This window comes from Leptomonas pyrrhocoris, assembly GCF_001293395.1.
Source record: "Leptomonas pyrrhocoris isolate H10 chromosome Unknown, whole genome shotgun sequence".
Lineage (NCBI taxonomy): Eukaryota > Euglenozoa > Kinetoplastea > Trypanosomatida > Trypanosomatidae > Leptomonas > Leptomonas pyrrhocoris.
This window is the reverse complement of record NW_015438383.1, coordinates 340,875-350,076: the sequence shown is the minus strand read 5'-3', so window position 1 is coordinate 350,076 and position 9,202 is coordinate 340,875. Positions and strand designations below refer to the sequence as shown.

The following is a 9,202-nucleotide window of genomic DNA, read 5'->3' as shown; positions in this document are numbered from 1 at the left end:
CCTACCCCAAAATTTCGCCAGCCTTTCGGTCTGGAAGCTTCTCATACCAATAAAGTACAGAAACTGATACTTATATAGCGTTAGTTACTAAGTTCCAATTTGCCGGCTGGCAAAATGAGGGGGGTGGGGAAGCACACCGGCCATGCACCCCATGCTAGGACAACCCCCTCCCGGCAGGCACCCGGCGGCTCGTGCGGGAGTGCCGTGCAAGCTTATCGCTCGGTTGTTTCGGCGGTGCACGCGTCTGGAGGCGCTGAGCACGCGGTGCACCGGGTTTGGCGCAAATGGTTGGGCGGTCGTGCGCGTTCGCGTGTGCGGGCAAAAAGTGCGCGGCGGGCGCCGGGCTATGGGATTGCCTAGGGGGGCCCGGCTAGGGCGGGGTGGATACCGCGGCCCGCCAACGAAAGAAAAAAAAAAAAAAAGAAAAAAGTCGAGTTCGGCCCCGTCCATCACCACACATCCACAGGTCTCCCGGGCGGTCCAGGGTGCTCATTTCAGCCAGCGGACTCGGCGCTTTCCACATACCGCGACCATCCCGCCGGAGAATTCGCCGATGACGCACTTGGGGCCGCCTCGAGGGGCAAAAAACGCGGAAAATCCGCCCAACGCTCCGCCCTAACTTTTTCGATTTCTTCCAACTTGGCCGGGTCCGTCACAGAGCTGCAGGGCACCACCCGAGCTCCGGGTTGCTTCGTTGCACGCGCATGGTCCATGCCCAGCAGGACTATGCTCGCCGTGTTTCCGGGGACGCCGGGGTGCGGTAGCTTGGGGCGCCCCAAAGCGGTCCGACGGCGCTTCGGGCCAGCCCAGGCCCTCCACCCGCACCGGTGCCAACTTGGCCGGGTCGCACACAGAGCTGCAGGGCACCATTTTTGCAGTGGATTGTTTTGTTGCATTCAGCCCGTCCGGCGCAAGAGAAACCGCGTGCGCGGCGCCTCGGGCGACACCCGGGTCCGCTGGCTTGGCGCGCCCCAAAGCGGCACAAGGGCGTCCCGGTGTGGGCGCCAGCCGCCACCCCACCGGGGAGAGAGACCCCGCCGCGCCAGCACAAAAAAAATGTAGGGCTCCGCCCTACCCCAAAATTTCGCCAGCCTTTCGGTCTGGAAGCTTCTCATACCAATAAAGTACAGAAACTGATACTTATATATTTTTTTTTTTTTATTTTTTTTTTTTTTGGGTCACGCTCCAGCCAACGCGTGGCACCAGTCTTTGCCATGAGGACTGAAAAACGAACTTAATTAGCGTTCCAAAAACCCAGCGCCCTATGTTAGTGCAAAGCCCTATTCAGACCAGTGGAAGTAATCATGGGTTTATTCAAATAGTAAAAACGAGAAAGAACAGTACAGCGATGGAAAAAGGAAAACGAAAAAGAAAAAGAAACAAGAAAACAAAAAACACAAGCACAAACTACGGAAGCAAAGAGGCGATTGCGCCAGCGATCCACTTAGAGGTGGGAAAGCGAGGCGCAGTCCAGTACACTATTGCTCCAACAAGTGAGCTTATATGAAAAGTAACAACCGGAAGCTACCACATCCGGGGCCGCCTTTGCCGACCCATCCCTCAATCCACTCTCCTCTGCAGCGACCGTGCCCACACATTCTTCACAGCGGCGAACTGGAAGGAATTCCCCTCGTGGACTGCCTGACAGACCGCCGACAGGAGCTCGCTCAGTGCCGTCCGGGCTGAGTAGGGGAAGGGCATCGACCCGGCAACAGCTAACATCCACGCGAAGCTTTCCTTGTGGAGTCCGCCGGTGGACTCCAGCGACACCGGTGCGAACACGGTGCCGCTCTCGTGCGCCCAGTTGGCCCACTTGCGCTTTTTCTCCCCGTGTGACTGTTGGAGAGGGCTCTGGGCGTCGCCGCACGAGCGACCGGGGTAGGTGACGACGACGTCCGTCGCGAATGTCTCCCCCGCGGTCGCAATGGTCAGGTCCAGCCGCTCGCGGTTGGCTGTCCCGACCCGGGGTTCCACGACCGTGGAGAGCCCCAGCTGCTTCGCCCACGCGTCGATGGCCATGACGACGCGATTGTGGCGGCTGATGCGTGGCCCACCCGGCAGGGCAGGGCACACATTCACGTGTGCGTTGTCTGCGTCGGCGCCGCATGCACAACACACACCGGGACGAAGTACCCGCAGCATGAGTCGCTGGCGGATCATCACCTCGAACGCGGAGTCCGGAAGATGGACGGCGGGGTCCACCAGCGCGCGCGTGGCACCAGGGGCGGCATTGGCTTTGAGGAGGGCGAGGCAAGGCTCCGAAAGGAGAGGAAGTAGGGTCTCGCGGACCTCTTTGTCAACGACGCGGGTCTGGTCCCGCTGCGCGCTTTTCCGGCCTACGCTGGCCGCCGCGAACTTCGAGATGGCGGTCTGCGACCGCAGGCCTAGGCCGCCCATGACCATGGGCAGCTTGGCGATGAGGTGGGCGGTGTTGTCTGGTGCCGCGTCGCCCACCAGCGCCGACAGCACCCGCAGCACCCGTTGATCAAACCAGGTGGCGCTGCGCTCCAACTCCTGCGGGCAGTGTGTCCGCAGGAGGAACGTGAGACGAGGGAGGGCGGATGCCCTCAGGAGGTTGAGCCTGGAGTGGCGCGGCAACTTGTCGTCCTCAAGCGCCGCGAAGTAAGACTCGTATTTCTGGGTCTTATCCCACACCCACTCCTCTACCGGTGCGCTGTTGCCCTGCAACCCAGCTCCGAGGATCCGAACAACGTCTGTGGCGACCGGCACGACCGTGCCTGCCACCGTCACCGGGACCGGCGCCACCATTTTGGACAGGTGGTGGCTTTTCGCCGGATTGATGTCAAACCCAACATTCGACAGCAGGGGACCAGCAGCGTCCAGGAACAGCTGGACATCCCTGCGCGGGCCGACGACCGTCAGGTCGTCCAGGTATGCGGTGACCTTCACCGTCTTGTGGCTGGCGATGAGCGGGCGCAGTACCTCCTCCATTGCTGTGGCAAAGAGGAGCGGCCCCAGGACCATCCCCTGTCGGACACCCCGCGTCGACGCCAGCTCTTGCGTCCGGCGTCCGTGCTCGTAGACGCCGAGGGCACCCGGTTCTCCCAGTGCGATGTCCACCACCCCGAACGCGGGGCGCAACTCCTCGTGGGAGTAGAACGCACTCAGGATGTGCGCGCGGGACATTCGGTTGTACGCGTTTGTCGCGTCTAAAGCGACCAGCGTGTCGGCTGACGCGCTCGCGTACGCTGCCCGGATCTGCTTGACTGCAGCGGCTGCGTCACCCCACACCCCAAACTGCCACCCGCGGAAGACCTCCCGGAATGACTTTGGTACCGCGTCGAGGGCGACGTGTGAGGCGATCTTGAGAATCGCCGACTCCGGCGTGATCGGCCGGACCTTCGGCGACCCCGCTTCCTTCAGAAACGGGTGAAGAACACAGGCCCGCAGCCTGAACGCGAAGGATGGCGACACCCTTCCTGAGAGGATGTCCTGCAGGAGCGTCGTGAACTCCTGTAGCAGATTCTTGTTCTCTGCTACTGGGATCAGCAACTCCCGCGTCCACCCGTCGAGTCCCGGTGCGGACGCGCGACCGAGACGCTGCACGATGGCCCTCGAGACCTTCTCGGGCTTCAGGCCGTGCATGAACGGGACCTGCGGCGGCATGGGGTGACCAGCCGGGTCCTCCTGGGGGTGCAGTTCCTGCAGCTGCTCCACCACGTCGCTGACGCGGGCGCGCGGCAGCTGTGCGTGGAAGAGCGTCCGTGCCGCCTTCCCCAGTGCACCGAGGGAAATCTGGTGGAGGATGCGCTTGTTGCGCTTCTCCTCCGGCGTGAGCTGCCGTGTCGTGGGCAGCTCCTCCTCCGTGTTGCGCTGGCGTTGGTCGTCGCCAGCCGCAACCCCCTCGGTGCCGCTCCTCGGCGCCTCCTCGGCACCCTCCGGCTGTGGCTTGGCCAGTCGAGTGCGCACCAGAGTCGTCATGGCGATCTGGCGTCGGTGGCGCTCCTGCTGCGTCGCAGCCGTGTAGCCCAGGAGCGTCTGGCCCACGGCTTCACACCAAACCCCCCACTCCTGCTTGCGCAGGGTGCGGATGGTGGGGGGGCACGTCTTCACCCACTCGAGGTCCTCCTCGGTGGGTGGCTCGCGGCGCCTTTGCTGTGGCGCCACCGTCGGCGGCGTGTCCGCGACGTCGTCCTCCCCTTCCACGGGCGTGGCAGGGTCTTGCCGTGCCCGCTTGCTGTTGCGAACCGCACGCGTCTCGTACGGTCCGCACTTGGGGAGGTGTGCTGCGCGTCCGCGCCGGGACGCAACGACGAACTGCCCGCACACGAGGCAGCGGTCCAGTCCTGCCCGCTTCAGGGCCTCGGCACCACACCGTTCTTGGCCATGGGTGTGGTTGGCGTGGTCCGTCTGCTGGGCCCGGCGTGCGGCCGAGGTCCAGCGGTGGGCGCAGAACGGGCAGCTGAGCCCTTCTGCTGGGGCAATATGCACGTTGTCTCCGTGCAGAAACTGCCCCTCCGGCTGCACCAGCTCGATGTCATCCGAGCTAGTGCCGTCCTCCCCATCTTCTTCAGCCCTCCTGGCCGGGGGAGTGTCAGGGATGGTGAGGGGGTGGTTTGGGAGGGGGTGTGGTGATGGGGCGGTGGGTTGGTCTTCCTCCGCCTCGTCCTCGTCGTCTGGGACTGTGTCTGCGGATCCCTCCGGCAGAACAATCCCGAACAACTCGTGACCATACTCATCCGTCCCTAGGCTAGTGGGCGGTGGCGGCGGCGGCGGCGGCGGCGGCGGCGCGCCCGCCGGCCGACCGTTACTGTGCTCTTCGTCTTCGTTGTCCCCCTCTCCGACGTCGTGGCGGATCGGAACTGGCAGGTAGAGCAGCATGCGAACCTTTGCTGCGTCCGGAGCCTTGACTCCTTTTGTATGAACGGTTCCGTCATACAAATGCCAGTACGTGGTTTCCTCCACCCGCTCGGCGACGTATGCGACCAGGTGCGTCGGCGTGGTTACACACAGTGCGGCGTGGAGGATGAAGGGCGTCGCCGCCAGCGGCCGGGTGGCAAACCCGACCTCCAGCGGTATCTCCGGGAGCCCTCGGTTGTTTGGCTGTGTCGGTGGCGGGACAACGGTCACCGCTACGGCGTTGTGGAAGAGGTAGTGCACCATATTGACGCACGGCTGTGCATCGCAGCCGCAGACGCTGCAGTATTGCACTGCGTCCGTCGCCTCTGGTCCAAATGCGTTCTCTAAGGCCTTGGCTGTGCCTCCCTGTGGCGAGCCCGGCGGGGCCGTGTAAGTGAGGACCCCTGAGCTCTTCACCCGCGGTCCCTCGATCGTGGTTCCGCATGTTTTACAGAATGTATCGTGACATTCTGTCGCTCCGAAAAAGGCGTCCGTCGCCGCGTCACGTGCGGCAAGTGCTCCCAGGACAGCTGCCGGGGAGTTTGGTAGCCTAAGGTTCAAGGCCTGGAGGAAAGCCCTGGAGTCTTCGGCGGAAGACGTCCGGAAGGCTTTTCGGAGGATATCGTTCTGTTGATATCCCCCAGTGACGGTGGCGAGCGCGGCGACGACCGCGGTTACCGAGCAGGATGGCCCGATGTTCGCCATGCCTCCCGTGTACCGCGAGAGGCCAAAACGCCGTGGAACGGCCCCGGACCCGGGGTGGCGTTCGCGTATGTGTTTCTGGACGTCCTCTTCGGCGTCACTTGCAAACGTGCAAGCCGCCCCGGTGACGTCCACCGCCGTGCAATAAAAATACGCCTGGTGAACTGGGTTCGCCCAGGCGTAATGGCGCTGCAGAATTGACGCATGGCGCTCCATCAAGCGCCCCGCCAACTCTGTGTGCTCGGCAATTGCCTTGTCGAGCACCGCCGCTGTTGCGTATTGTGCCGCCAGTTGGTCGAACTGCGGCATCTGCGACTTCTCCTCGGTCTTTGAGGGCCCAATGTTCCTTGTGTTGGGCTCCTTGGTGGTCTTTTTCGGGCTCTTGGAAAAGGTTCGTCCCGGCGGGGATTGAACCTCCTTCTTGCCTCCGGTCTTTTTCGGGCTCTTGGAAAAGGTTCGTCCCGACGGGGATTGAACCTTCTTCTTTCCGCCCACCGACCGCCCCCGAGAGTTTTTACCTGCCATTATGTTGAAAAAACAAAATTTTTATGTGTGTTTTTTCGTGAAACCGCTAAGACAAAATTAGTGTAGAAAACAAAAAAAAATGCGGATTTCACTTTTTATTTTTTAAAAAACAAAATTTGCGCAGGGCTTCGCGGGGACGAGGTTCTGGAACCTTTTTCCTCGGAACAACGACCCCAGATCGCTGCCAAATATAGTCCCGAGTTTTGGTTCCAACGACCACGCGCGTGTGGTGGCTGGGGCTTTTATATAAGTTAAAAGGAACAAATTTGGCTTTAAGACCTGCACAGAAGACCTAAACAAGACGAAGACAATGAAAAAACTACGTAAAAAACTTATCCGAGTTTTTTATTTTGGAGAGAAGCACTGTGCCCAGTTGATGCCGGATGGTGGTGCCGTGTGGCTAGCCATGCCACACATTGGTAGCACCGTCTGGAAGTCAACGACCATTACTCCGTGGTATTGGGCGCCCCCTAAAGTTGCGATGAGGGTATACTGGTGGACAATGGTGTAGACGTCGGGGAATTCGTGGCGCTTCACTGCGCAACATTGCCAGGGGATACGAACAAGGTGTGGTGATCGCGCATGCGAGCCTTGGAATGGCACGCCTCTCCCGTTTTCGGTATTCCTGGCTGCGCTTGTACGCGGTAAGGTGGTTTAGCCTGCTCAGAAAACCGGCTAGGCATACTAATTCCTGTCGTTTCATCTCGACCGACGTTGTCCGATGCACCTGGATATTGGTGCAAGCTGCGGCCTGCTGCTGCAGCTTAAGGAAGTGGACGCCATGTATGCCGCAGCACTGACATAGGAGTTACCTTGGCGGTTTCCTCGGGAAGTAATTGCCCGAAAACCCGGCGAAGCCCCGTGAGGGCCAAGGACAGTCACGGTTCTCGCCGTGACGAAACATTCGCTATCCGGCACCCAGCAGAAACCGCTTTGCGTCGCGTAGAGCATAATTCGCTTAGCACTGGGTCTAGTACACTCTAAGACTGGACGTCGGAACCTCTCCGCTCCGAAAGGGGTTGAGAAACAAAAACGGTGGTGGGCAAGGGTCTTCTGCCGACGTTCCCGGCATCCAAAGGGAAGATCCTCATCCATTCAATATGGGTGTGCAGTCAACAGGCCCGCTCACAAATCTTTCCCGAGCGTGACTTCAAAATCAAATGCTGCAGGACACCGAAGCATGGGAGGAGGATGACTAGGGCATGGGTGCCAGGAGTGCCTGTCTGTGTGGGATGTGTGGATGTGAGCTCGGAAGGGTGGCATGTTTATATATTTCTCCTCGTTTCTGTTTTCAAAGACTTGCACGCAGGCCTACATGAAAAAAAAAAGAGAAGCACTGTGATTGGTACAGAAACTGATACTTATTTTGTTTGTTTGTTTTTGTCTTGCTTGAGGTACGGGTTGCGGATAAAGGGGGCAAGAAGAAACGCGCTTTACCTGCCTGTCGTGTGCCGTCTCACGTCGTTCACGCCGGCGGTCCTGCAGCATTACATTTGTTTCACTTCATTTTTTCTTTTATGGCTGTTAAGCCTCGAATCCCCACGGGATCGAACGATACAGTCTGAAAATCCATAGGTGAGGCTAAATAAACCAACTTGCTTGACAGAAAGAAAGCAAGAAGAATGATAGTAGTTTAAGTAAACCTTCAGTAAGCTTTTGAGGGGGGGAGCGTATGAAGGCGAGTGACCTCTCAACTTAGCATTGATCTGACACTCTTAACTCCATACGTCGCAAACCTCCTTTACAATGCTTTTGGAGTACAACCAGCTCCAATTTCCAACCCTCTTTAAATCTTTTCTCCATTGTTGAATTAATTGCTGGGCGTCGAAAGACCCTACAAGCCTGTCGCGCCCATCCCCAAACAACACAAAAACGGTTCTTTGAACCCTTTAAGAAAGAAAATGAGAGTTTTGAATCGCGCACAATAAAGTATAAATATTTGCTCAGAAGACAACAAAAGAAAAAAAACGGGAACCCCGCGCACACCTCGGCTTCCTCTGGGTTTGGGTGGGTGGGTCGAAAACAATCCATGCGGAGTATTATTTGGACACCGTAGAACTCCACGTCGTTAGCTACAATCTTCACTACGACCTACGTGCAAGAGTATTAGGACGCGGGTAAACAAAGAATAGCATAACGGTGCCGGGATTCTTTCCTATCATCCAGATTTGTTCCCCCGAGCACTCTATGTTCCCACTTATTACAAACAAACTAAGATATAACCCGATAACAGAACGCCTTACTGTTTTCACAAGAAATCTTTGCCTCTGTGGTGTACTCCGAGGCGGAGCTAAACTTTTGCGCAGAGCTTATGATCTCCGATGTAATATCCATAACATCCTAATCTCTCTTTCAGACGCTGTGGCGAGGGGCTGACGGAGCTCGCCTACTTCACTCCTACGACAAGCTGATACGTGAAGGTGCGCTATGTTTTTTGTTGCTGTTGTTGGGTTCGTGGCGTGGGTATTTGTTTGTCCTATTGCCTAACCCGCCATCTTCTGTTTCCGTATCTCGGTGTCTATTTGTTTTCTGCCGGTGCTTCTATTTTCTGTTTCTGGTTTGTCTGCGCCTCCTCCGTTGTGCCTACGCTTTTCTTTTTTCCTTTTGCTCCATTAGTTTAGTTGTGTGGTAGTTGGTAATTAGATAGGTGTTGGTTTGTTCTCGTGAGCGGCGCTGGTTCGGTTGTGCGGCTGGGGTCTGGTGGCGCCTGGGCGGTACAATAGGGTGGAGGCTGGGTTGCATTACCGAGGCCGAAGGCCGAGGTCATCGAATGGCACAAGCCTTGTCGCTCTGCGATGGATAAGCTGTCTGGTTGGTGTATTTCCTTCTGTTCCCCCTCCGCTCTGCCGGGGGGAAAGTGGATATGGCTGGTGAAGAACCGGCCGGAGGTTGTTGTGGCATAAAGTGCGGAAAGCAGTCGCTCATCTCGCCCATCTCTCTTCTCTCTTCTCTCCTCTCTCTCTGTCTCTCTCTCTGCGACGTGCTATTCGTGCGATTATCGATGACTATCGACGACTATCGACGAAGTAGCGAAGCTTGGGAGTGCTGAAACTCTGTCAAGAGATTTTCAGATGTGAATGAGGCGCCTCCCGGAGCCCCACGAAGGGAGAGCGAC

General features: G+C 58.2%; 1 protein-coding gene across 3 annotated transcripts; it reads right to left on the bottom strand.

Annotated features, from left to right (window-relative positions):
- Positions 1-1,143: 1,143 nt before the first annotated feature.
- Positions 1,144-7,477, bottom strand: ABB37_08943 (hypothetical protein). Of its 3 annotated transcripts, none has more exons than XM_015808135.1 (1): positions 1,144-7,477. In XM_015808135.1, exon 1 carries the CDS (start codon positions 6,085-6,087, stop codon positions 1,561-1,563), a length of 4,527 nt encoding a protein of 1,508 aa, XP_015653420.1. In that variant the 5' UTR covers positions 6,088-7,477; the 3' UTR covers positions 1,144-1,560. The 3 variants fall into 3 exon arrangements, with proteins under 3 accessions (XP_015653420.1, XP_015653421.1, XP_015653422.1); XM_015808136.1 differs by having other exon boundaries at positions 1,144-7,449; XM_015808137.1 differs by having other exon boundaries at positions 1,144-7,400.
- Between the last annotated feature and the right edge of the window lie 1,725 nt (positions 7,478-9,202).